The sequence below is a fragment of the Carica papaya genome, chromosome 5 (assembly GCF_054855325.1).
Source record: "Carica papaya isolate Zhongbai chromosome 5, ASM5485532v1, whole genome shotgun sequence".
Classification (NCBI taxonomy): domain Eukaryota; kingdom Viridiplantae; phylum Streptophyta; class Magnoliopsida; order Brassicales; family Caricaceae; genus Carica; species Carica papaya.
This window is the reverse complement of record NC_142313.1, coordinates 2,411,162-2,438,396: the sequence shown is the minus strand read 5'-3', so window position 1 is coordinate 2,438,396 and position 27,235 is coordinate 2,411,162. Positions and strand designations below refer to the sequence as shown.

General features: G+C 36.0%; 4 protein-coding genes across 11 annotated transcripts; 2 read left to right on the top strand and 2 right to left on the bottom strand.

Moving 5' to 3' along the window:
• Window positions 1-2,142: 2,142 nt before the first annotated feature.
• Window positions 2,143-6,301, bottom strand: LOC110821491 (RNA-binding CRS1 / YhbY (CRM) domain protein). Of its 2 annotated transcripts, none has more exons than XM_022051351.2 (5): window positions 6,013-6,301; window positions 4,887-5,073; window positions 4,059-4,392; window positions 3,049-3,450; window positions 2,143-2,758 (listed from the first exon to the last, which is right to left on the bottom strand). In XM_022051351.2, the coding sequence occupies exons 2-5, from the start codon at window positions 4,976-4,978 to the stop codon at window positions 2,336-2,338; spliced, it is 1,251 nt and encodes a 416-aa protein (XP_021907043.1). In that variant the 5' UTR covers window positions 4,979-5,073; window positions 6,013-6,301; the 3' UTR covers window positions 2,143-2,335. The 2 variants fall into 2 exon arrangements, with proteins under 2 accessions (XP_021907043.1, XP_021907044.1); XM_022051352.2 differs by having other exon boundaries at window positions 4,887-5,011.
• A 118-nt stretch (window positions 6,302-6,419) lies between these two features.
• LOC110821514 (Actin-like ATPase superfamily protein) lies at window positions 6,420-15,507 on the top strand. Of its 7 annotated transcripts, none has more exons than XR_015819176.1 (6): window positions 6,420-6,563; window positions 12,259-12,832; window positions 13,133-13,288; window positions 13,469-13,835; window positions 14,632-14,716; window positions 15,180-15,507. XR_015819176.1 is itself a non-coding variant. In XM_088220152.1 (5 exons), exons 2-4 carry the CDS (start codon window positions 12,278-12,280, stop codon window positions 13,799-13,801), a joined length of 1,044 nt encoding a protein of 347 aa, XP_088076278.1. In that variant the 5' UTR covers window positions 6,420-6,563; window positions 12,270-12,277; the 3' UTR covers window positions 13,802-13,835; window positions 14,593-14,819. The 7 variants fall into 7 exon arrangements, 3 of the variants coding, with proteins under 3 accessions (XP_088076278.1, XP_088076276.1, XP_088076275.1); XR_015819175.1 differs by having other exon boundaries at window positions 14,906-15,507; XR_015819174.1 differs by having other exon boundaries at window positions 14,593-14,716.
• Window positions 7,516-9,093, bottom strand: LOC148253663 (uncharacterized). Its single transcript, XM_088219791.1, has 2 exons — window positions 8,832-9,093; window positions 7,516-7,874 (listed from the first exon to the last, which is right to left on the bottom strand). Exons 1-2 carry the CDS (start codon window positions 9,091-9,093, stop codon window positions 7,516-7,518), a joined length of 621 nt encoding a protein of 206 aa, XP_088075917.1.
• Window positions 15,508-15,995: 488 nt separating the features above from the next.
• LOC148253662 (protein FAR1-RELATED SEQUENCE 5-like) lies at window positions 15,996-26,957 on the top strand. The gene is made up of 3 exons (XM_088220160.1): window positions 15,996-16,137; window positions 23,367-23,791; window positions 26,250-26,957. Coding segments are annotated over exons 1-3 (630 nt in total). The 5' UTR covers window positions 15,996-16,136; the 3' UTR covers window positions 26,454-26,957.
• The last annotated feature ends 278 nt before the right edge of the window (window positions 26,958-27,235 follow it).

Genomic DNA, 27,235 nt, shown 5'->3' with positions numbered 1-27,235 from the left:
GAGAATTGACACATAAGATTTTTTTTAAAAAATTTTTAAATAATCTTATGCTTAATAAATATAACAATTATCTATTTATCTTTATGATATAAAAATAAATTTAAATATATTAAAATAAAAATAATGTGGTAATATAAATCATAGTTATCTATTTACTTAATGTGATAATATATATATATATCTTTATGGTATAAAGTAATTTTAAATATATTAAAATAAAGATAATGTGATAATAATAATTATCTATTTATTTAATATGATAATATATAGTATTTACCTTTTAAGATATTTTAAATACAAAAATATAATTTGAGTATTATTATATTTCTATATATGTTTGATTTTTTTGGTTAATTACAAACTCTGTAATTATACACTACATACATTTTTTACCACATCTTATTCATTTTATTCACATAAAGTAATATATATATATACATATATTATATTTTATAATTATAAAAATTATGTTATGTAAATATAATTTTACCAAAATTTTATTATAAAGAAATCCCATTAAAAAAGGTTACATAATCCTCAAATTTAAGAATTCATTATTTTTATTCTTCATTTTTTAATACCTAAAAAATATTAAAATTTATTACTTACAAAACTGCTTAGCAGTTTTGGTAGTTGCCCATTAATATCCACCTATATATATATATATATATATATTAGCATATATTATGTAAACATTCAGCAATTATTTATGCCATTAACAGTTAGAAGCAATTTTATTCAAGCTTGTTTACTATAATCATTATTTTTACATCAATTAATTAAGTTAATCAAATTAATTAACATAAGTAATTAAAATTACATAAACATTGGCATAATAAAAAATTACAAGGCAATAAGTTAGAGAAAAATCAATTAATTAACCAAAGAAAATAAAAAGGGAATTAATTAAAATATATTTGGAATTTATTTTTTAATAATAAAAATTCCCAACCATCTTATAAGTTGTATCTTATTCTCATCAACAACTTATATAATTTAGAAATATACATGCACATATATATATACACGTACTAATATTTCAGACTCTGAAAATAAAATATTAAAATCACTTATTTATTCTACGAATATATATCTTATTTATTCTACGAATATATATCGGTATCAATAAATAACTGACGATATAAACGAAACTAATTATCTCGTTTCATCAAATTCAAGTCCGATTAAACGATGAACTTTAAAATTTTCAATTTTAAAAACATATATAGAGGGTATTAAGAACTTATACCCAATTCGAAGCAACTCATGTTAGGAAGAACATAGCTATTAGAATAAATCAAAAAGAGGGAGAAATTTGTGGGGTATTGAGATTTGAGATTGGATTCCTTAGAAGGGAAGATTTCATCAATCTACTTTTAGTTAAAGTGGATCAAATTTTTTCTTTTTTTTAAAAAAAATTGAAAAAAAAATTACTTTTTATAACAAAATATTTTTGTTACAAAAAATTAAAATGATTAACAACGTACGACACAAAATTTTGAATTTTTTCGTCCCGATTAAGATGTCAAAATTATATAAAGTAATAAAGTTTAACCACGTAGTAAATAAATTATTCGTGAATTTAGTTGGTCATATCTAGTTTAGATAAGTTTTTAACTCTAACATATTATATATTATTATATTAATTTTATTATTAAAATTTAGAGTATTTGGAATATAAAATATTGGGCAAATCTCAATTTTCCTTATATATATATGGGTATAGAATATAGATATACATATAGATTTTGATATATGTGTACCATCAAAATTTCCTAGCTTTGTACAATTCCAAAATCAATTCAAATAGTTGATTTCATCTATTAAATTACAAAGAAAATTCTTGTTTCCACTATGGATTAGGGTTTATACTCTATCAATAAGTAACAGTAGAAAGAAAATTGGGGCATAAAATTAGTGCATCACCATTATCAACATGAAATGGTATCAAATCAAATAGTAGTATCTGCTACGTGGATCCTTCATATTTTTTTGGCTGTGCTTGAAGCACCCTTCCAACAGTCTTAGAATAAGACAGAAGTGCTTGAAGCATTATCCTCACTGTTTTTTTTTTTTTCTTAAAAAATATTTTCTCACTAAACCCTAGACCTAATCTAAAAGGCAGAACCATTTACAAGAGAATAATTAAGTACAGCTTGATTTCTGTTCAGATGAATGTTTATTTTGATCCTCCAACCAAAAAAAAAAAAAAAGCTAAGGGAATATGAACATGAATACACTAAATATCATAGATATGCATTTCTGATCTATTCCACTTCTTACTTTTTGTACATCATTCTGTTAAAAAATGTTGGGGATGGGAATGGAATCTACTTTAAACCAATGATTGAGAACTTAAAATTGTGGAGGAACTCTTTTGCGTACCAGAAGTGCTTTCTTCATCATCAAAGTCGTCTACGGAAATTTGAGAATCTGATTCACTTGTGGGTATGTCTTCATCTTCAAAATCACAATCAAATTCTGATGCTTCTTCGTAATCGAGACCGGCTTCCGTGTCTGCAATACTCGGAGAAAAGCTTTGACATGTCAAATCATGGAAATGCCTTTTGGGCATTTCAGGTTTGCCAGATTCTTGGGAGTCCTTTCCTGGGGTGTCCAAGATTGAAAGCGGGTTCCTATCATTTGGATCACCATATAGTGCACTGTGCCTGTAATAGAGCTCCAATTCCTTCTCTGCAATGGCAATAAAGCGCCTCACAGATTCAAGTGATTGCTCGTATTTGGATTTTTCAAGTGCCTGCAAGGACAGGTAAACTTAGTTCTAGGAGAACATTGGAGAGTGTCATATAAAATGACTTCACCATTGCTAGAAACTTGAACTTGGAAAATAACCAAATTAATACTAAAGCTTTATATCATATGGTTTCTCACTATATATATATACACATATCAAACGGGCTTGCTAAAAATATTTCTGGTTAACAATATGACGGCTTACACCTAAAACTGTGAATTTCTACATTCACATGTTTATGTGTAGTGTACATAGCAAAACAGGCATATAGGGTTATGGAAAGTGACGTGTACCTTTTTCTTGGATAATGTATCTATGGGTGACATAATTTCAGGTTGCACATAGTCTTTCCCACGATAAAATATGATGGTGTCGCCTCCTATTATATGAATTGGGGTCCCGCCACTCAATCTAGCAAGCTCCTGGGCAAACTCATTCACTTGGCCAGGCTTACAACCTTTGCAAATGACCTTAACAGTTTCATGCTTCTTCCAATGCATGTGCATGTTAAGAATGACACCACCAAATATACCTCTTCGGCCAACTGGTACATAATTAGATCTCTTCTGAGCCATCTTTTTCATGTAGAATCGTTCCTCAGCAGTTAGCTCATGTGGTTTAACAATTGGACCCTGAACCTTAGGGACTTCATACCGCTTAAGTCTTTCAATCAGCAATGCTTCCTTGATTTTGGCCTGCAAGGTTCGTGAGTAAATATAAAGAGCACCACAAAGTATTATGGGAATAAGACATCGCTGAACATTGCTCATTATACAAAACCAGCAACAAAAGAGACCTTTCAGCAGAGTAGGGGTCATTTGCAGAAATCAGGGGGTCAGAAACTAGTCAGTCAGTCAAAAAGCTAACATTAAATCTAATTTCAAAATCTTGTGTCACGTCCACCACTCCAAATGGCAATTAAAAGCCGCGTATACAATGTTTGTAAGTGAAAGGAAGCAACACTTATCGGCTGTAATCGCGCACACAACCTGTAATTTTGAATTCACAAACCAATAAGAGGACTAATGTCCTGATTGTAAAAAGTCCATCTCGGGTTGACCTCCAAATTAGAGAAGATGCTGTTAAGGTTTTTATTCTACATGAACTGGTTCCACTACATATACATACATACATATATATATATATATATATTTTGGCATCTTATGCCATAAAAAATGTATTAAAAATTGACTACATATTTGAAGTGATTTTGTAAGCTTTTTTGGGATCCAATAGGATTTCGAATTTTTTCAAGAGAAAATCTAACCTAAAATAAAAACTCAAAAAAGAGTATCATGCTAACCTTCTCAAGCTTGTACTTGATTCTCTCCTCTGCATTTGCAAATTTTTGCTTCTTCTTTCCCCTGACAGTGAGGCAACGTGGGTCCCTCCTATTGGCAGCTTTCCTTTTCTCCTTCTCTCTTTTCCTCTGCAATTTCAACCTCTTCTTGGTTTTCCATTTCTCCTTCTTGGGAGGGTCAACTTTATGTATTTCAAACTTAGGTTTGCCTTCTGATATCACCAAGTTTACTGAACCATGACTCAAGCTTCTAAAAAGCCATGATGGGTTTGTCGGGTTAAGTGGAGGTAAGTGCTTGGATTGGGAGATAACCAATACTTGACTTTGCCAGAATGACCTACGAGTGACAGAAAGTTGATTGAATAACATGAGGAAAGCTTGTATTTGACATAAAGAGAAACATCTATGCAGATCCAAGAATATGTTCAAATTTATGTTCTGCCTTCCTCTGTCTTTTACATGTCTTGCTTCATCACGTATGTCAAGAAAAAGAACTATCCATTTTCATTATTCCTGTTACATAAAAATAAAAGGATCTGCCTACATTGTTCACATTTGCCTAGTATTTGTATTTCTTTTTTCCTGCTATTTCCTCACATTAATCTTCAAATCACAACCAAATCAAGCTCTTTAAATCATGTCAATTTGGTACATAGATTGTTTTTAGATGAGAAGACAACTGATTCCTGAAATAAAGGTATAAATTACGCAAATGAAGAGTACACAAGAAAATTTGTAAAACAAATATCTACACATAGTGACACGTTTGTTTTTGTATGCATGGGGACATTTGCATGGCTGTGCAATGTGAGCGCGTTTTGAGGAAGGTACCTGACAGTAATATTTCTGACAGTAATATTTGGAGAGGAGGATTTGAAAAGCGAATAAGCTTTTTGAATGCTCCAAGATAAAGCTTTTGCCATTCAGAATGCAAGCGACAGAGACGAGAATGGCCACTTCAAGTAAAAATTACATAGCTCCAAAAGAGTGAGAATATGGGAGAGATTCCAAGATTGTGCTGAATAACAAAAAGACTTCTCATTTTTGTGTTATATCACATCACATATAATCCTAATTTGGCAAATAGGAAAACAAACTATTTTCTAAAAATGAAAATAGTGAAAACATGTGTAGTTACAATGTTTATTTCTTCTGGAAAAACTAGAAGAGTAGTTAGGTTGTTCAATATTGTACTTGTGAAAAATATTTCCTGAACGTGCATATGTAACAAAAGTATTGCAAATATTCCATCAATTGCACAAATGACTTAATTTTCTAATAAAGAAACTAAATATTTAATGTGGATAAGAAGCAAAGCCACCAAGCTTTACTTCACATACGTGAGAAATGATCCACAAAAACAGTGCAAAACCCAGTTTCTAGCAAACCCAGATGAATCCCATTTCCTACCTTGGGAGGACCTTTGGTTTCGGATTCTCCTTTTTTCATTGGTTCTCAAGCCTCTACAGATGATCTTTATGTTATTATAATCCTATCCCATCTTTGGTGATGTAACAATGTCTGAGATTCTCAAATTTTCTTGGAACTTTCACGTCTTTCGCAACCTTAATGCGAGAGGGACCTCAGATTTATCATAATTAGCTACCATCCTTGAAGCTTCTTTCTATCATTTCTTCAGAACTCATCCTCTTTTGATTACTTAAAAAGTAATACTCCAACTCAAACTTCGGTTTTTAATAAGTAATCATGGAAGGTTAAAGTCCTTCAAAAGGTTGAAGTTTTCATTTGGGTTGCGATAATGGACAGACATACTACTAATGAATGGTTACAAACCCAAATATTGAATCGTCTTATATCTTATAACACGTTTATAATGTGCCACCAGCAGCACAAACAAATTTATAGAATTGATCAATTCAAGCAAAATTTTACAAAAGCAAATGAACTCAATAATTAAACTGAACTATCAATACAAGAACTACCGGCAGAAATTTACCTCTTCCTTCAAGTTGACATTCGGTGTGTGTGTATGGACCCAAATGACTCACTGAAGCTGGATTTCTTTGGTGACAGAAAGGCTGCTGAGGTCGTAATGAGCTCTGGAAATGGCTGCACAGTGGTGACTGACCACCGCGAACCGTCGTAGAGTCCACTCTCTGGTGGTCTCCAATTAGCAGAAACCACCTGCCAGTCTGATACACAGGCGCGCAGCTGAAGAAACCGCAACACGTGGAAGCGGAATCTGCTCGTGGAGGAAGAAATTGGCTGCAACAGGTGGTGAGAGAGAGAGAGAGAGAGAGAGAGAGAGAGAGAGAGGTTCTTCTGATCTTTAGGGTTTTCTGGGTCGGGTTACGGGTCGGATCTTGGGTGAACTTGGTGAATAAATTTAACTGAGGGACTAAATTGTAATAAAAATAAAAAATTGCGGACGTGCCCAGAAGTTACTGCTTACAGAAAACAGCAAACTGAAACTGGAGATAGATAGAAAGCCAAACGAACCCTATTCCCCAACTGCCAGTAATCTCCTCCGCCTCCACTCCGCCGCAGGTATCATAACTGCTATCCTTTTTTTCTTCTCTCTGTACATGTTCATATATACATACATACGTATCTAGAAACAAGCCATCTGTTTCTTTACCTGTTATACTTTTTCGTGTTCTTGTCTCGATTATGTGCGAATAATTTGTTTGTAATATTGGCGGTAATTTGTTGTCATTGATGGAGCTAATAGGGTCCCAATTAGAACAATAATAGATTTAGAGACATTTCTCTTAGAGTGAGAAATCAACCATAATTTTATTGCTGAAATTATTCTCCCCAGTACTTTAGACATACAAGCTTAAATAGAAAAGAAAATATAACTACTTCTCTAATACAATAAATTGTAAATAACTGATATAAACTATCTGATCACATCTTCTTCAGAAACTGCTCTGATAAGTGTTTAATCATTTATGGTGGTTCTTGAAGTATCAAGAGTTGGGCATCTTGGGTCTCTGTGATCTGCGTATTGTATCATTATCCCCCCAGGAAGAGGAACCTTGTCCTCAAGGTTCAGTTCAGGAAATTATTCGTGTAAGGCAGTGGTTATTTCCCAAGTAGCATCTTCGAGTGGGAGATGACGCCATTTAACAAGACTTTCTTCCACAAATTTGGAACCACGCTTAATCCATCAGTGATCAAGAATAGATTCTGGTTGTCGGAGTGGAGCACTGTCCTCTGTAGGAGACGGGATATCTATAGTAGAAGTGATAGTACCAAGCTTCTTTCGAAGCATCGAAATGTGAAAAACTGGATGGATGCGGGATGTAGCAGGCAACTGGAGCTTATAAGCCACTGGTCTAATTCGTTGAATGATTTGGAAAGGCCCATAAAAACGACAAGCAAGTTTGTGAAAGGCTCGTTTGAAGACGGATTGCTCTCAATAAGATTGTAATTTAAGGAAAACCCAATCACCCTCTTGAAACTCAACATCACACCGCTTGGAATTGGCCATTTGCTACATGCGATGATTGACACTCTGCAAATTAAGTTTAAGTTGTTGTAGCAAGGCATCTTGGTTAGTCAATTGAATGTCAACTTCATTCACAAGGGAACCACCCGTATGATAAGGAGGAATAGTAGGCGGTGGTCGTCCGTAGAGTGCTTGAAATGGAGACATCTTGATAGATGAATGATATGTGGTATTGTACCAGAATTCAGCCCAAGGTAATATAGAAGTCCAATTGCGAGGTTGTTGGTGGCAAAGACATTGAAGATATTGTTCCAAATTTCTGTTAGTAACTTCGGTTTGATCATCAGTTTGAGGGTGATATTCTGAACTCATCTTGAGTTTGGTGCCAGACAGTTTAAAGAATTCTTGTCAAAAGTTACTGAGAAATATAAGATCATGATACTAACAATTGACCGAGACATGCCATTTAATTTGACTATTGTGTTGATAAGGAGTTCTGCAACAATCTTGGCAGTATATGGACGACTCAAAGTGGCAAAATGTGCGGATCTAGTGAGGCGGTCGAATATAAAAAAAATAACACTTTTATCATGAGAAGTAGGTAAACCTTCAATGAAATCCATGAAAATATCTTCCCAAACTTGATCGGGAATTGGCAATGGTTGAAATAGTCTGGCCGAAGTAAAGATATCTGCTTTAGATTTTTGACAAACATCACAAGAGGAAACATACTCACTAATGGTCTTATGCATGGATGACCAATAAAACTATTGAGCAAGACGTTTGAATGTGCGTTGAATACCCGAATGCCCTCCCATACAAATAATTCTTGTAATAGCTGATTCATGATGTCGGTTCGAGGAGAAATGACTATCCGATTTTTGAAAAAAATCAATCCGTCTTTCTTCGCATATGGCTGGTCAAGATTTTCCATAGCTAATTTTTCAATTTTCTCCAGGTAAGGATTTGTCACCAAAGGCTGGCGGGTGTCATCCCATAGTTGTGTATGCGGAATGAATAGAACATGAAGTGTAGAACCGTCATCTCTTTTAGATAAAGCATCTACAATAGAGTTCTCTTTCCTTGGTTTGTAGATAATCTCATAATCATAAACAAATACTTTTATAAGTCATTTCTGTTGTTTAGGAGTTGTAATACGTTGCTCAAGCAGATATTTTAAACTTCTCTACTCCGTCTGTATATAAAATTTGTGACCAAGGAGGTATAACCGCCACATCTTAATTGCAACAATAATTGCCAATATTTTTTTTGCGTAGGTAGACCAAGTTTGTTTGGAAATGCTTAAAGTTCTGCTTATATATGCAATTGGCTGATTATTTTGAAAAGAATGGCCCCAATACCGTCACCAGAAGCATCAGTCTGAATCATAAAGGGAATTTGAAAGTTAGGTAGTGCCAAAGTGAGAGTTGATGACAGAGCCTGTTTGAGCTTATTGAAAACTTGCTTGGCGTTGTCTGACCATCCAAATTGGCCTTTCTTTAAGAGATTGGTCAAAGGCCGAGTTATGATTCCATAATTGCGAACAAATTTTCTGTAATAGCCAGTGAGTCCAAGAAATCCCCTAAGTTCAGTGATAGTGGTTAGATGGGGCCAAGACTCCATTTCCTAAATTTTATGTTGATCTACCTTTACTTTGTGGTGTAATAATATGTCCCAGATACTCTCATTCTTGCTCACCAAATACACATTTCTTCAACTTGACAAAAAATTGATGTTGCTTGAGAATTTTGAATACCTGCTCAACATGTTCAAGATGCAAAACCCAGCTATCACTATATATCAAGATTTCATCAAAAAATACCAATACGAACTTATGTAGATAGGGACAAAAAATGGAGTTCATGATAGCTTGAAAGGTGGATGGACCATTGCATAGCCCAAATGTTATTACCAGATACTCATAATACCCATTGTGTGTTCGAAATGCCATTTTGTGAATATCTGTAGGATGAAATTGTACTTGATGATAACCTGCAGTTAAGTCCAATTTAGTAAAGAATTGAACTCCGTATAATTCATCGAGCATGTCATCTACAGTGGGGATAGGAAATCTGTCTTTCACAGTTGCCAAATTAAGAGCACGATAGTTAGTACAAAACCTCCGTGTTCTATCCTTCTTGCATACCAATAACATTGGTGATGAAAAAGGACTAGTATTGAGTCTAATTAGACCAGAATCCAACATCTTGTTAACTTGTCTTTCAATTTCTGTTTTTTGAAAATGAGCATACCAGTAAGGTCAGACATTAATTAGTTCAGTATCTTCTCCAAAAACAATCTGGTACTCAACTTCTTTAATAGGTGACAATCCTTCTGGATCCTAAAAAATGTTAGAAAATTTAGAAACCAAATTCTGTAATTCTGGCTTCATGGTAGGTGACTCAGATTCTGCATGGGTAGCCACACAAATAGCAAACAGAGAGTGTTTCTAGTTCCATTCCTTACTGACTTCTTTTAGTGTAGCTGATCGGGAAAGAGGTGGAGTGATACCCCGAAGGATCCGCATCTGTCCTTCCCATCTGAATTTCATCGACATGCTTTGCCAGTCACAAACGACTGTGCCTAATTCAGAAAACTACTGTACTCCCAAAGCCAAATCTAATCCAATCAAGGGCAATATATAAAAAGTGAGGGAGAATTTGATACCTTGCATTTCCACTGGAACCTGTTCAAATCTTCTCCGACAACTCATGGGTTGTTCACAGGCAACTCGTACCGAAAAGGATTTGGTCGGAATGATAAAGAGGTGAAGTTGATTGGCAAGTCGCTCATTGATGAAATTGTGAGTCGACCCACTATTTACAAGGACCATTATCTATTGGTTGTTAATAGAAGCGACAATCTTCATGCTCCGATTGGTTGACCAACCTGAAAAAGCATGAAGGGAAATATCTAGTTCTTCGGCTGCGGTCATTTCTTCTTCTTCCTCTTCACCTTTGAGTAGCAGCAATTGGGGTTTGCGACACCGGTGACCGACCACAAACTTTTCGTCACAGTTGAAGCATAAACCTTGGGCTCGCCGTTTCTGCATCTCCTCCTCAGACAACCACTTGGTCGATTTTTGCACTGGAGCACTTGGAGACGAAGATGCGATTGTTAGGGTTTGCGTCTGTGTATTGGAGTTGAGTTGTCCGGTTCGGGTAGACCGCCTCAGCCAGTCTAACTGATCTTCTCTTATATGGGGCAGGTTGATGGCCTCCAATCTCGGGCTGAAAGAAACGGATCTCATCAGCAATCTCGGGCTTGAGCCCACCCATGAAAGAGCCAACCAAAGCTTTCTGACTCCAGCCTTGAACCCTATTGTCTAAACGCTTAAACTCCATTTGGAATTCTCGAAGTGGGCCAGTCTGCCTTAATTTGGATAGGGCCCATCAGCATCTTCACACTCGGTTAGCCCAAAACGAGCCCAAAGTTCATTTATAAACCCGGTCCAGTCCAACTCTCCTCCTTTCTGTGCATCTTCTTCATCCACTGCCAGACCAGAGATTTGCCTCCCCTGCCAGATGAAAAGCCGTCAACGTCACCTTGTTTGCTTCCGGAGTATCCTGCAAATCAAAGAATTGCTCAGCCTGGCTTATCTATTCGGTGGGATTTGTACCGTCGTAGATCGGAAAGTCGAGGTGTCCCAGTCGCGGACTAAACGAGGCTAGGTTTCCTTCAGTACAATTCGTGCCACCGTTTTTGGCCGGCCATGCCTGACCTTGCCGACCGACCGCGTTATTGTTTGAGCCTTGTTGAGACTCAAGGTTTTTGGCAATCGCCGAAGGGTTTCTTCCATCGTGTGGAGTTTATCTGCCACATCAATTTCCATTTGGTTGAGATGATCCTGCCAACCTCCCACACTTGCTTCCAATTGTTCAATTCTTTCTTTGTTAGTTGACATACCTGCTCTGATACCAATTAATAGGGTTCCAATTAGGACAAGAATAGATTTAGAGACATTTCTCTTAGGGTGAGAAATCAACCACAATTTTATTGCTGAAATTATTCTCTCCAGTACTTTAGACATATAAGCTTAAATAGAAAAGAAAATATAAAAGTTCTTCTAATACAATAAACTGTAAATAACTATTAGAAACTATCTGATCACATCTTTTTCAGAAACTGCTCTGGTAACTGTTTAATCATTTTTGGTTGTTCTTGAAGTATCAAGGGTTGGGCATCTTGGGTCTCTATGATCTACATACTATATCAGGAGCTGTGAGGATAATGATATTGGCATTTACACGAATTAGGGTTTAATGTAACGGTTGGTATTCTTCTTAGTTTTATTGAGAAAATGCTAATGAAATGAACTTGCTACCAATAATATATGAGATGGAAGATGAGAGGGTTTTGTTCTGGTAGTGATTAGTATAGAGAAGATCCCTTTATTCTAACACTAAATAAATGATTTCATTAGGGGTTCTACCCTTGATATTTGAACTGATATGTTTTTACATATAGATATAATTTATGTATGCGAATATGTACCGTGTAGTTCCTGTTTAAAGGTTTATAATACTAGCGAACTTATGATGAGGTATGTAGTGTCTGCACAGACACATTGAAGAAAACATATATAGATGTGGTCTTTGTATGCAGCTACGTACTTATATTTATTGTTTGAAGCTGTATAATATTTAGGAACTTGTATGTGAGCATGTAGTGTCTGCACGTAAACAATGAAGAGAATTTATGTGGACATGGTCTGTGCATGCTTAATACATACTTGTATTTACTGTTTGAAGTTGTACTATATTTATGAACTTATATGGGGACATGTAGTGTCTGCACAGAAGAAACAATGAAGAAAATGATAGCTCTTGGATTTGAGGGATCAGCCAACAAGATTGGGGTTGGTGTTGTAACCTTAGATGGCACCATTCTCTCCAATCCACGTCACACTTACATCACACCACCCGGCCATGGGTTTCTGCCCCGAGAAACTGCACAGCATCATTTCCAACATGTTCTTCCCTTGGTCAAATCTGCATTGAAAGAAGCCCAAGTAATGCTGGAGGACATTGATTGCCTCTGTTACACTAAAGGTCCTGGCATGGGAGCGCCGCTTCAGGTCTCCGCCATTGTGGTCCGGGTTCTCTCACAGCTCTGGAAGAAGCCCATTATCGCAGTTAATCACTGTGTGGCCCATATTGAGATGGGTCGGATAGTGACGGGTGCAGATGATCCTGTTGTGTTGTATGTAAGTGGTGGGAACACACAAGTTATTGCATATAGTGAAGGGAGATATCGCATTTTTGGAGAGACTATTGACATTGCTGTTGGGAATTGCTTGGATCGATTTGCTCGGGTTTTAACACTCTCCAATGACCCAAGCCCTGGATATAACATTGAGCAGGTTTGTTCTTGTTAATGAGTCCTGGTACAAGTTCTTTTTTATTAGTGTACTGCGGGTGCTTTGAGTTCTAATTTTCACTTTTTTGTGTCTTATTTTGAATTTGGCATTTCAATATAGGACAGTTTAATAGAGCTTCTACATGAGGAGTTTAGTTTTATCCAAAAATTTATTTTTAAGTGGTAAAAGAAGTTTTTTTTTCTCATTGAATTGGGCATGCATATTCATGGTAATCTTAACTGAATTGTAAAAACAAAAGGTTTTCCATTTTATTTGCCTGATACCACTTTTCTTTTTCACCAGCTTGCCAAGAAAGGTGAAAAGTTCATCGACCTTCCTTATGTTGTTAAAGGAATGGATGTTTCTTTTAGTGGAATATTGAGCTGTATTGAAGCAACAGCTATCGAGAAGCTTCAAAATAATGAGTGCACCCCTGCAGATTTGTGCTACTCACTTCAAGTAAGTTATTTTGCGATTTTATATGTTTATAATGCATCCATAAGTGCACCTGTGTAAGAATTTAATGCATCTTGGGAAAAGATGCATTTTTGTATTATCATTTTCTTATATTAAGACGTTTTCTCTGTGATCTTGTTCTGATTTTTTTCCCTTATTCTGTTGTACTGTTTAATATTGTAGGAAACATTGTTTGCCATGCTTGTGGAGATCACCGAGAGGGCAATGGCTCATTGTGACAAGAAAGATGTTCTTATAGTTGGTGGTGTGGGTTGTAATGAGCGCTTGCAAGAGATGATGAGAATAATGTGTTCAGAGCGTGGCGGTAACTTATATGCTACCGATGATAGGTATTGTGTTGATAATGGAGCAATGATAGCATATACTGGTCTCCTTGCTTTTGCTCATGGGTTCTCGACTCCACTGGAGGAATCAACATTCACCCAGCGGTTCCGGACCGATGAAGTGCATGCAATCTGGAGAGAAAAAAAGGAATCAGATATCAAGAGTAGTTGAATTGATGAAAGCTATGAATCAAATATCTATTTAGGTATGCTTTTTCTCTTGAAAAAACTCCAATGTGTATATTAGTAAAGTTGTTCTCAACTATAACTATTCAGTACAGAAAAAAGGTAGCTTACCAGACTTTTGATTAAAAGCATGAGTTAGTTAGGTGATTGCTCGTATGAAACATTATTAACTTAAATATCTATAGGCCTGTTTTATTCTTTTTTGCCCTGGGATGGAGGGTTTTCAAATAGGAATGTCAAGAATAATTCTTTGTAACAAAGTGAAAATTCTTAGATTGGGGAGCCTCAGAGGCTTAAATTGCAGAGAGATATGCAATGTACAAAATTCTTATTTTGGATAGACAGTCTCTCAATATGGCTTCGAGATTTTGTTGAGCTTAATGCAGGCTATAAAAAGCCTCTCTGTTGCATTAATTAATTGACATCAGTGTGCTTCCTTCATTGTTATTGTGGATAGATGAGTGTTTCGTATCATTGATCCTGATGCCTTGTTATCCTGAGTGATCCGTCTTGGTTTCAGAATTTTGTACGAGTCCAAATGTTCCATTAAAAACTTGATTTCCATAAGAATAGAAGTATATTCCTGAACCAGTCCCTAAATCTAACTTTCCCAGTAACTTGTTCTCCTGCAATTATAGGATCTGGATCTATTATCAGTTGCTTTTTTTACAGTTCAGGTGTTGGGCAATGGCTCACCAAGTACGGTTGCCCTGCCACTCACTTCCTAATGGCCACTTACTGTTTAGTTTTTTATTTTTACCACTTTGGTGTTTCCAGGTACAAATATGTGATGTAAAGTTTATCTTGTGTACACAGACCCAGCATGAGAAATTCAAATGTATTGCCATATAGGATAGGCTCTGGTTTCTCTGGTGTGTAGTATCAGATTTATCAGGTGAAGGTATGACCACCGACCATACAAAAATATTTTTATAGTTGTTCTTGTATTGTACATCTGCTTATTAGCTCTATATCAAAGGGCATTCACCAAATGATTACTCTGATGAACTGATGCACGGAAAGCTCAGGTGGCCGCCACCTCGGAATTTAATTGAATCTTTGAAGTACTTTGATTTTGGTTGTTCTTTAGGAAAACATGGACTCTTAAAAGTCCAAGAAATGAATTGAGTGGAATCAATTCTTTTCTCCGAGTTCCAGAGCGTAATTGCTTTCAGCGTTGATTTGATGATGTTTCAAGAATTTGTCAGTTTTTAGAGAGAAAAGGGTTTTCGATTATTTTCCTCATCTTCTTGCCAGTCCAAGCAGATTCTAGTTAGGGATTCAATTTGTCTGGTGTTTCTAAGGAGTTCTCATTGAAGTGTTGGTTGAATGATCCGCCGCTAACAAATCCTTATCCGGTGCAGTCATAACTGAATTTATTTGGAGCTTTTATTGCACAACTTGTGCTTTCGACGAAGCTCTTCGGACAGACTTACTCAAACAACAGGAATTTTGATTCAAACAGCACGCTATTTTGCAGCGACGTGCACTCGAATAATAACATTCTGTGGGGATATTATACTCCCGGTTCGCATGGTCCAGTTTTTCTCCTGCAAAGAAGAATCTTGTTGTTGTAATGGGAAGAGAATTTACTTCAAGGGATATTATTAGATAGGTTGGTCCATGCTTTTTAATTAAAATTTTAAAACAAAGTTTTTATACGAAGCAATTAAATTAATCTCCCTTATTAAATTTATAAAATTGTTTTAACAGTATTTATTCTAAATTATACCCTAATTATACCAAAACTAAAAGAAAAAATTCAGTGGAAATTCAAGTTTAAGGAAATTAAAAGAAATTAGCAAAGGTAAAAGCTTTTTATTTTGATTTATTGACAGAAATTAAATTAAACAAATTTATTATGATATTGATAAACCCTTTATCTACCAAACTTGGAATTTAATTATTTTAAATCTGTGATCTTTGATTATACCCAGAAAAATTTTAATCTTGGTGCACTAACATAATTAGTATAATTTTAGTTTTTAATTTATATGGAAATTTTTTTACGAAAAAATATAAAAATTTCAAATTTAAAGGCTATAAATTTCATCCAAAAAGAACAAAAAAAAAAAAAGAACACGTCTTTCCTTCAAGAAACCATGGTTGTATGGAATATTTATTGTCTCCTGCTGCTCCAGTCCGTATCATCACCATCCAAACACTTCTCATAAAAAGCCCAAAAATCCTTTCGAAAAAGTTCTGTTCTTTCTGGGTTTTTTTTTTTTTTTCCACCTCTTTCAAACTTGTTTTCAGAGCTTTTTTCTCTTCTCTCTCTCGCCTGCTCGCTCAAATAAGAACATCGACAGATCCCTGATTCGAGTAAGTTTCAAACTTTACACGCAATTTACAGTTTTTATTTTCTGTTTTAACTTTTCTTCCCTTGTCGACCTTGATATTGCCTTTTTATGGCGAATTTGATTTATATAAATAAATTAGCCGGTCAAATTCAGCCGTAATTAACCTACTTTTGCAACGAACGGAGGTTGAATTTTGATTGGTTCGGCTTATTCTCTGTGCTGTGTGCTAATTTTCTGCAGCTGTGTTGAGAAATTTTTAGTTGCTTACTCCAATACTCTTAATCTTGTTGCTTTTTAGTTTATTTGAATTTGGATCGATTCAGATAGCTTTTGTGTAAGAGAAAAAATTGACTAGTTAACGTTAACAACAGTTTAATATCATATTTCCCATATATAACTATCTGAGCTTTGGACAAAGCTGTAACTTGTACAGTTGGTCTTAAATGTGCTGTTAAAATAGCTGTTGATTAAAAGCGTTTTTTGTAAAAAATTATTTAATGTTTGGTAGAAATAACTGTAGGGAGTGTTATTACTTTAAAGAAAGAAAAATTCTATGTTTGGTGGAACTTTCTCACCCTAAAAAGTTCTCTCTAGCCTGTCCGCTCTGCTAGGCCTCTGGTCGGCCGCTTTTGGCCAGCCAAAACGTCAAAGCTAAGCGATGAGTGCCTTTGTGGCCGACCAAAACGTCAAAGCTGAGCTATGAGTGCCTTTGGACGTAGATATCTAGCCATAGAAAACAAATCTTACGACTTGGTGTGCAAAGGGAGGAAGTTGGATAGTTTGCGAATCACTGAGAATGGACACGGTTTTAGGCGTTCGATATTTCTAGACAACGAGGAGTTTGTGTGGTTCCTCGATGCTATTGAGGAGTTTTAGTGGAGAAAAAGACCGAGGACATGGGCAAAGCACCTGGTGAGGTAAAACTACGAGTTATGATTCTCTTTCGGGCAGAATAGAAAAGAAGAATATTCAATGCTAACAGTAAACTGGAATAATCAAATGAAGAGGATTTTTTTCCATGGGGGCCTACAGGAGAAGGGGTGGTGGAAGCTGTTGGTAGCTATGTTCGAGCTTGCGAATAGACCAGTAAAAAACCCTAATCGTGGTGCAGGGATTGGTCGAGAGAGCAAGAAGTCTTCTATCGAAAAGGTGGGCCAATCGAAGAAACCGTGGCAACTGTCTTTTCCGTGCCCACATTGCAATGTCTTGATCCATGTTTCAATGGAAGGAGATGCCCTAAAATCTTACGCGGCGGCATTGTGTTCCATTGGAGGTGATGTGATCCAGGTAGGGTAGAGGAAACCTAGAGGGATGTAGGGTCGAGTTGGCTCGATAACCCAATTTCAAAATGACAAACGCCCCAATCGTCCTACTCAAGTGGACCTCAACAAAAAGAAGACTAGGTCGGGTAAGACCCCAAAATATACTTGGCAGGACAAGGAAAAGTGGATCGTGAGCCTAGAAAATGAAGAAGGCCTTATTTGTAACCCTGCTTCAGTTACGGGTTTTAACCCTATCAGGGGTGAAAGCTTGGGAATTAAAAATGTGGGTTCTCTTCGGAATGAAGGCCAAAGTGTCAATGAAGAGAAATTAGGGCTAGAGATAGTGACTGACGAGGAATACATGAATGTGATTGACGCAAAGAAATCAAGCGTGGGAGATGACGACGAAATAGGTTCCGTTTTTTCCACAATGGAAGATTTTGACAGTGAAGGTAGGTTACGGTTTGATCGTCAAAATGAAGAGGAGAAACTCCTGAACATGGAAATGGTTGTGGTCGATGACGAAGCTCATGCACTAGCCTCAGAGTACGATTTTGAAATTGAGGAAATCCTTAAGATAAGCCTAGAAAGGGTGAACATCACGACGAAAGAAGTGGACTATTGCTCACAGTGGATGGCGAACAATGTTAAAAAACTCAGCATATAGATGAGAGTTTTTTTGAAGGTATGGTACACTTGACCTTTTTATTTTTCTCTGAAATTGAAAAAAGAAAAAAATTCAAAGAAAAAGTTGGGTTTGGTTATCAGAGAAAGGAAGAAACCTAACGGTAGTATTTCGAAAGAGCTAAAAAGACTTGAGTCCACAATCAACTATGAGAACAAGAGCAAAGGAGGGAGGACTGACGGTGGGGTGAAGATGATTGATCAATGATAGGAAAAATAATTTCTTGAAATGTCTGTGGAGTGAATGATAGGGGTAAAAGATTAATCATTTGGGGATGTCTTAAAAAAATGGAGCCCTAATGTTGTTTGTCTACAAGAAATGAAAATGGAAGAGTAAACAATGGCACAATTAATAGCATTTGGTATGTCAAGGATAAGGGGTGCTAGGCTATTCCCGCAAATAGGTTGGCTGGTGGGTTGATTATTATGTGACGGGAGGATCATGTTCAGTGCACAGATATGATCAAAAGAGATTGCACTTTGTCCTGCATGTTTAAAAACAGCAGGGGAGATTTCACCTGGATGTTCACTGGAGTCTATTGCAGAGGTAGCAGAGCAGAAAAAGAATTACTTTGGAGTGAGCTGGAGGAATGCATAACTAAATGGGATGGCAACTGGATAATAGGTGGAGACTTTAATATGACTATGAGTAGGGAAGATAGAAGCGATAACAACTTTTCGGCAATGGAAGCTAACAAATTCAAAGAGAGGATGGACAGAGTGGGAGTTGTTGATCCAGAGGGCAGTGGACCTGGTCCAACAAAAAATGTAGTTCGAGAATTGATTAGGTTCTTCGCATCTGCAAATTTGATGGTGGATCTAGCTGGAATTAGCCATAAAACTTTATCTAGACCCACCTCAGATCATTTCCCCATCTGTATTGAAGCTGAAGGGATTAAATGGGGCCGTACCCCTTTTCGGTTGGACAATAAATGGTTGGGGAAGGAGAATTTTGGGTCTTTTGTGGAAATAATCTGGAAGACTACAAAGATTGAGGATTGTGCCAGCTATAGAGTTGCTCAGAAATTAAGAATCCTTAAGAATGAAATTAAAGTTTGGTCTAAAGAGGTTATGGAGAAGGATAAAGCTGAGTTTGATCGTTTTATGGCTGAAATTAGTAACCTGGATAGGAAAGAAAGCATTCTTATTGATCAATGAAAAGAAAGGATTAATGTGCAAACTTGACATAGAGTTTGAGATTAGACCTAAACCAGAAGGATTGCCTTTCAAATGCTTATCTGAAGCAAATAAACAGATGCTTAAATCTGCTTTCACCGAGGGGGAGGTTTTTGATGGCTTGAAGTCGTGTATTGGCAACAAAGCACCCGGACCGGATGGATTTAATAGGAAATTCCTCCAAACTTTTTGGTATCTCTTGAAAGATGAGGTAATGTGTGTTTTCAAGAAGCTGCACTCGTCAGGTAAATTTGTTAAGTCCTTGAATATGACTTTTATCACCCTCATTCCCAAAAAAGAATCGTGGAAAAGATTTAAATGATCTTAGGCCAATAAGTTTTGGTCGGTGCATCTATAAATTAATTGCAAAGATATTGGTTAGGAGACTTGCTAATGTTTTGGGTGAGATTATTGGGGACTGTCAACATGCATTTGTGGGTGGGAGACAGATTCTAGATGTTATTATGGCTGCAAACGAGACGGTTGATTACTTATTGATCAATGAAAAGAAAGGATTAATGTGCAAACTTGACATAGAGAAGACATATGATCATGTTAATTGGAATTTTATTGATTACACACTTGAAAGAATGGGCTTTGGGATGAACTAGGGGAAGTGGATGAGATCTTGTGTCACAACAATATCTTTTGTTGTTTTAATTAATGGGGGGCTTTCAAAAATTTTCACCGCTTCTAGAGGTTTAAGGCAAGGGGACCTGCTTTCCGCTCTCCTTTTTATAATCGTTATGTAATCTCTTAAGGGGATACTTAAAAGGGCGAATGAATCTCACTTCTTGAGAGGTGTCTCAATGGGGAAGGGGGGAAAAACTACTGTTGTAACTCATCTTTTCTTTGCGGATGATACTTTAATATTTTGCAAGCCGAATTTTAAGAATCTTCTATATTTGAGATTTGTTCTTGTTGAATTTGGAAAAAAAATATAATTTTTATTCTCACATTTTAGGTTGTTACACCTATATGGAATATTATTTCTACTAATAGAGAAATTTCTATTCTAGTAAATTTCTAATTATATTAAATTACCTAATTAAATAATAAAATAATTTAAATAATAAAATAGAAAAATACTATATTCAACACCCTCATTCAAGTTGGTGCAGTGATATCTTTTATGCCTAACTTACTGACTAAGTTGCCAACTAGAATAAGATATGTTAAGCAGTAGCACGGTTCGGCTTGGTCTTAAAACGGCTCAGGTTCAGCTCAAAACGACTCGGGTTCGGCTCAAAAAATGACTCGAAACTGGCTCAAAATCAGCTCAAACTCGGCTAAAAAATAGCTCAAACTCGGCTAAAAAACGGCTCGAACTCGCTCAAAAAATGGCTCAAGTCCCATCTCGGCTTAGGCAGATCTATGTGAAGTAGAGATCACGGCCAGAAAAGCTTCCTATTGAGCGGCTCTGCGTTTGATGAAGAAGAAGCTGGTTGCTCGGCACTTTGTGCGGCTCTTTGCGTGGAGCAAGGAGAGCCAGATCATGTAGCTCTTCGTGCGGCTCTGCGCACACGAAAGAAGAAGCTGGGTTGATCTCTTTTTTTACGCGTCTCTGCACACAACTGAAGAAGAATAGACTCGGGGTTAACGCGTCCCTGCGCGCGACTGAAAAAGAACTTACTTGAGGTGAACGTGGCTGAAGAATAACTTACCTGAGGTGAACGCAGTTTTGCGCATGGCTAAAGAAGACGGATTTCAAGGCTCTCTCTTCGCGCAGCTCTGCGCACGGTGGAGGTTGGCTGCTCTCTTTCTTCCTCTGCTCTAGCTTCTCTTCTTCTAATCTCCCTCTCTTCTTATCTGGATCTTTCTATTCAGCTTATTTTACTATTTTAGGATTTTTTCTAAATCCTAAAAAATAGTTTTACTTTAATTCTGATACCATGTTGAATTTTGGAGAAAAAATATGAATTTATTTTTCACCCTTTAGGTCATTACATCTGAGTATTTATAGAATACCAAGTTTATTAATAGAGAAATTCCTATTTTACTAAATTTCTAATTATATTAAATTACCTAATTAAATAATAAAATAATTTAAATAATAAAATAGAAAAATATCTTATTCATAAAGTTCTACTATGCTTTCAAGCGATTTCAGACCTTAAGATCAATTTCAACAAATCTGAATTAGCTAGAATTGGTGGTAATAGTGATGCGGCCAAAAATTTTGGGGTGTAAAGAAGTAAAGTTGCCTTTCAAATATCTTGGGGTACTGTTGGGTGCCAAGTACAAAGATCAATCTACTTGGGAACTGGTTAGCAACATGTTTGGGAAGAGATTAGCGTGTTGGAAGAGATATACTTTAATTAAGAGTACCTTGGTTAATTTACCAATTTACTATTTATCTACAATCACAATTTCCGTGAAGGTGGCAAAAAAATTGGAATTCATTCAAGTAGATTCCTTTGGGGAGATGGTGATGAAGAACACCAATATCATTTGGTAAATTGGGAAGATATCAAAGGTCGCCTCACTTATGGAGGTTTGGGTATTCGCTCCTTGGTCAAATTGAACAAAACTCTTCAAGGCAAATGGATTTGAAGGTATTGGGATGACAAAAACAGCCTTTGGAGACGGATTATTGATGCTAGATGGGGCGAAGTCATGGCAAATAGCAAGGAGTGCAGAATTGCTATTCCTCATGGACGGGGACTTTGGCGGAAAATTGTGATGCAGTGGCATTTCTTTTGACAGTGCACTCAATGGAAGGTTGGCAGAGGAAATTTAATTAATTTTTGGGAGGATGAATGGGTGGGTGAAGGGAGCTTAATGAACAGGTTTCCCAGGATTTACAGCCTTTCTATCTCTAGAGATATGACTGTGGAGAAGGCGTACCAGGTCTGTAATGGAAATTTTGCATGGTCTATTAATTTAAAGAACTTAAATGATTGGGAGGTGGAAGAATTTGAAGATTTTCTGCAGCTTTTAGAATCACAGCGGGTTACACCAAATGAAGACCAGATTGTCTGGAAGTTGGTCGAAAATGGCATATTTTCAGTCACCTCTTATTATCATCATCTGTGTAAAAAGAATGCTTCTAGCAGTATCGAGTTTCCGGCTAAAATCATATGGAAGACTAAGGTGCCTCCCCGCATGGTTTTTTTTTTGCATGGGAAGATTGCTGGAACAGAATTTTAACCATTGACAGATTGAAATCCAAAGGCCGGGTTTTTGTAAACGGCTGCTATTGCTGTCTTATGGCTGAGGAAACATGTAACTATCTTTTATTGTGTTGTTCAACAACTTATAGTTTATGGTGTATGATTTACGGTCTTCTTGGGATTGAGTGGGTGATTAGGGGTTCGGTTAGGGAGGAGGGTTTCTTTGTAAAAAGAAGTAGTGTAAACATTATCCCATTAACTATTTTCTGGGTCATTTGGAAAGAGAGGAATATGAGAGCTTTTGATAGTATTCAGAGTAGTTTAAATAAATTAAAAGATAGGTGGATACATACTTTTAGGTCAATATTGTAAGGTCATAACATTAATAGTAATGTGAATTTTAGGAATGTCATTGACATGCTAACATCGTTGTAAATGGTTTTGTACATGGGCGGTTCCCCTGGTTTTCTTTTGATACCATGTCACATTTTACACTTTTTATTTCAAAAACAAAATTCTATGTTTGGTGAAACTAGCTTTTGAAATGTAAATTTTTTATAAAATTCATTTTTTAAAAGCTACACATTGTAGCTTTTGGCTTAACAGTAGTAATTAATTACTGAAAAGAGATCGCTTCATATCCAATTTCCATATTTTGTCATGAAAATGGAGGGTGCCTTTGATACCACTCTCTAACAATGCATGGTTAGCTTTTGTTAGCTTTGGGGTGGTTGTGGGAGGAAAAAGAAGATAACAACCTAAAAGAGAAAATCCTTTCTTGTACAGTTTTTTGGTTTGATATGATCACACTTTTTAGATTCTTAAGAATGGACATGAATGTTTCCAAAATTATTTTGCTGTTTCTCTGAAGGATCTTAGCTTAAAATGACAAGAGTAGATGTTATTTATGTTTCCTTTTTGTGAAATTTATTTTTGCTTTTAGGAAAAAAAGTGTTTGAAATTCTATTATAGGCATATGAAAGATTATATTGAAAATGAACAGTATCTTTTGGCAGTGGAGTCAGATGAAGCAGCAGTTGCTGCCGAAAGTTCCACTGGCAGGGAGTTGGTCACATTTGCTGGAGATTCAATTACAGAACCATGCGAAGGCATGGAGTTTGACTCTGAAGATGCTGCTAAGATATTCTATGATGAATATGCACGGCGGATAGGGTTTGTTATGCGTGTGATGTCTTGTCGTCGCTCTGAAAGAGATGGGAGGATTCTTGCTCGAAGACTTGGTTGTAATAAGGAAGGATATTGTGTCAGTATTCGTGGTAAATATGGGCCTGTACGGAAGCCACGTCCGAGCACAAGGGAAGGTTGTAAGGCAATGATTCACATAAAATATGACAAATCTGGAAAGTGGGTGATAACAAAGTTCGTGAAAGACCATAATCATCCACTTGTGGTGGCCCCACGTGAAGCTCGTCAAACTATGGTAAACATATCTTAACGTTTTCTGCTGTTGTTTACATGTACTTCCCTGTATCTTTAGGGAGTTTCCTGCCTTTCTTTCCTTATGATCATTCTTTGCTCATCATTTTTATTCTTAGAATGGTCCACGTCATTCTTTTTTCTGTTTTAAGCCCTATAATCCTTCATTATTGTCCATTTAATTGCAAGAATATAGTTTGAAGAACAGATATGATTTTGAAAAGGATAAGATGGCTTATCCTCTGGGGGACAAAGACTTGTTAACAGTTACGCAACTTTCATAAAAGCAGAAAGTAACTTGTGGCTGAACATTTCAAAAATGTCTAAAAACTTCAAGAATAGTAAAATTGATGCAGGACAAATTAATTGGTAGAATTCTTTACTTTTTAAGTTTTCTTATTATGAATAATTCCGAACACAAATCCCCACAAGATAGTAAGCTGGTTAAATGGGACACCTAATATGTTTAATGAGGCTTCACCTTCCTTAATTGGTGGGATTGGATATTGCAATGTCGAACATGAATTTTCATGTCCATCTTGTTTGTTTTCTTAGAAAGGTATGTAATCTAACCTTGAAGGAGGGAATCCTGTGAATGAGAGTAAGATATGATTCAGGCTAGAAGAAGTAAATTGAATAAAAAAAGGGAATAAAATCCTAAGAACAATAAAAGGCCTTGTGTTCCCTGCTTAAGGCAGCGAGGACATGGTATTTGTTAGTAAAAGACAAAAGAATAATTTGCTCTGCACTTGCTGCAAGGCTCCTGTAGGCCTAAAGGTAATTGGCTGACTATCAGTGACAGATTCCTATAAAAATAGGAGTATGCATTAAGCGTACTAACTTAAATAGGGAAAATTAAAATAGTTAAGAAAAAAATAAAGATACTTTTCCTATTTTGCATAATTAGATTTGCTCATAATATGGAAGCTTTGAGGTGAAAGGCAATATCAATGAGTACGTTCATCGGCCAGTTTCAAAATTGTGTTTTCACCCAAAATTAGGATATCTCCTCTTTATATCTTCTGCTTTGCTCCAATATCTATGTTGTACCAATAATTCAGAAATTAACAAGTACTAAGAACAAATAAATGATCAACTATCTGGAGTATTGTCTCATTTTGCTACTATATCTCTAGATGGTTCTTCGACTGTTCGCTTCCTCCCCTCTCCTCTTCCCTTACATTGATTCATGACATATAGAATTACCAGTTTCTTGCGTGGTCATAAACCAACGAAAAAGGAGCAGAAAAAATTAGAGAGGAACCATTTTTGCTGTTTGATGTAGCTTCTATCTAAGAGGACTGCTAAGTTTCTTTAAAGACTGCTTCCAACCTCCCCCTTTGCTTTTAGATAGATTGATTTTTCTGGTGTCTCTTTTGGTTAAGACGCATGGTCCTTTTCAAGGCGTTTCTTGTACCTATCTTCAAAGGGATTGAGCTGTTTTCATGTTATTAAGTTTGCTTGTTTCCGTTTTCTTTTTTAAAGTTCTTGGGAGGATTCCTTATCCACTGTTTAATGTACTCTTCCAAAGTTCTTAGAACTCCAACTCTGCTTTCTTGTTTCCTTTAAAGTTCTTAACTATGTTAACAGTTAATAGTGTGCCTGAAAATATAAATTCACATCATATCAAAACTTTTTTCTGAAAAATCATGCGAAAAATATATATTTTTTCCCTCTAACAAAAACTTATTGTAAGGTTACCGAAAAAAAATTTAGTTAAAGTTTCCTTAAAAAAAATATCAAAAGTGTCCTTGGCTGCAAATATTTAATATTTTTGTATGTTCCAAGGACCATGTGTATTCCTATTTTTCCTTACAAGTTTTGTCTTTTTCCTATCTGGCACAATGCCCACCTTGCTGATTTTGGATGGTTGAGTTGCGCAACTTGTCTAGTGGTAATGCAGTTTCATCCACAGTTACGGCTCTTGTTCCAGTTCCACTGTTTCTGGCTTCCCATGACCACATTTTTTATACAGTTTGTAATATGGCATTCCCTAACTACTAGTTTATTGTTTCTTGATGTGTGATTGATTAATATAAATGTGTCACCAACTCTTGTGTGTGGTGCATATGTAAGAGATGGTAAAATTTAAGCGCAAATCTATATTACATGGATTCATATATAGACATCAAATATGAACATGTGCCTCCATATGTGGATTTTTTATTTGCTATAAATTGTTCATCTAGTCTAGCGGAATGGAGAGTTTAATGAACATTGCATTTTGTGTATGGCCTCTGTACTTGTCTGAATATGTTGGGTGAATTGAAAAGTCCATGTAACATCTGCCCACATCATTATAATATATTACCATTTTTTGATTAATGATCTTAAGCAGATTAGTTTTCTGTAAACTTGGCTCGAAATGTTCACTTCAATGGATCTTTTTGGCTAGACTAGCAATCGAGGAAGAAAAATTTTGGTGTTGAATATTAAATAGTTTGTTTTGGCAATTCTTGTAGGATGAGAAGGATAAGAAAATCCAGGAATTAACAGCAGAGCTGAGAAATAAGAAGCGATTATGCACAGCATATCAGGAACAACTAAACTCATTTATGAAAATCGTTGAAGAACATAATACACAGTTAACCAAGAAAGTTCAAAATGTGGTCAACAATCTCAAGGAATTTGAATCTATAGACCAGGAGCTTTTGCAACATAGATAACTTCAGCAGTTCCTTTGTATTATTCCGCGAATTGGTAAAATCGCTTCTCTCTCACTTTCCCCTTGGTTAGAACTCTTTGTCTGTTGAATATGAAATGTAGGTTTTCAGTTTTGTGTCATGTTACATGTAAGAGAGCTGTGGATTTTACCCAGATGCTATCAGGCCTTTGATTCGGCATTACAGGTATTCGATACAGGCCTTTTAGTTTAGAACATTTCTCGAGGATTTTGAGGTATTTTTGTACTCTGGGTCATTTGTCAAACAAAGAGGATGTTAGTTAATAATTTATAATCACTAGGGTGGTAACTGTAGTAAAAGTTTCATTCTTTGAACGGAAAGGTTTCTGATTTAAATTTTTCTATATACTTTCTATTATTGTGAAAGAGATGTTATTTTGTTTGTATATTGGTGGAATTGCTGTAATAGGATTTGCTCTAAATACATTAGTTATGATTCGAAATAAACAATTTGGACAGAGAGAAAGTTCGGAATCATATTTGATGAGGATTCTTTTTTTCCCAGGAAGGTTAGTGTTTGTCTATGTACTTTCCGTTATTGTGGGAAGAGATGGTATTTTTCTTGTATATTAGTGGAATTGCTGTAATGGAATTGCTCTAAATGCATTGGTTATGATTCAAAACAAATGATTTGGACAGAGAAACTTCGGAATCATGTTTGATGAGGGGGAAAAGATGTTATTTTGCTTGTATATCGGTAGAATTGCTGTAATGGGTTCCTCTAAATGTGCATTAGTTATGATTTAAAACAAACAATTTGGACAA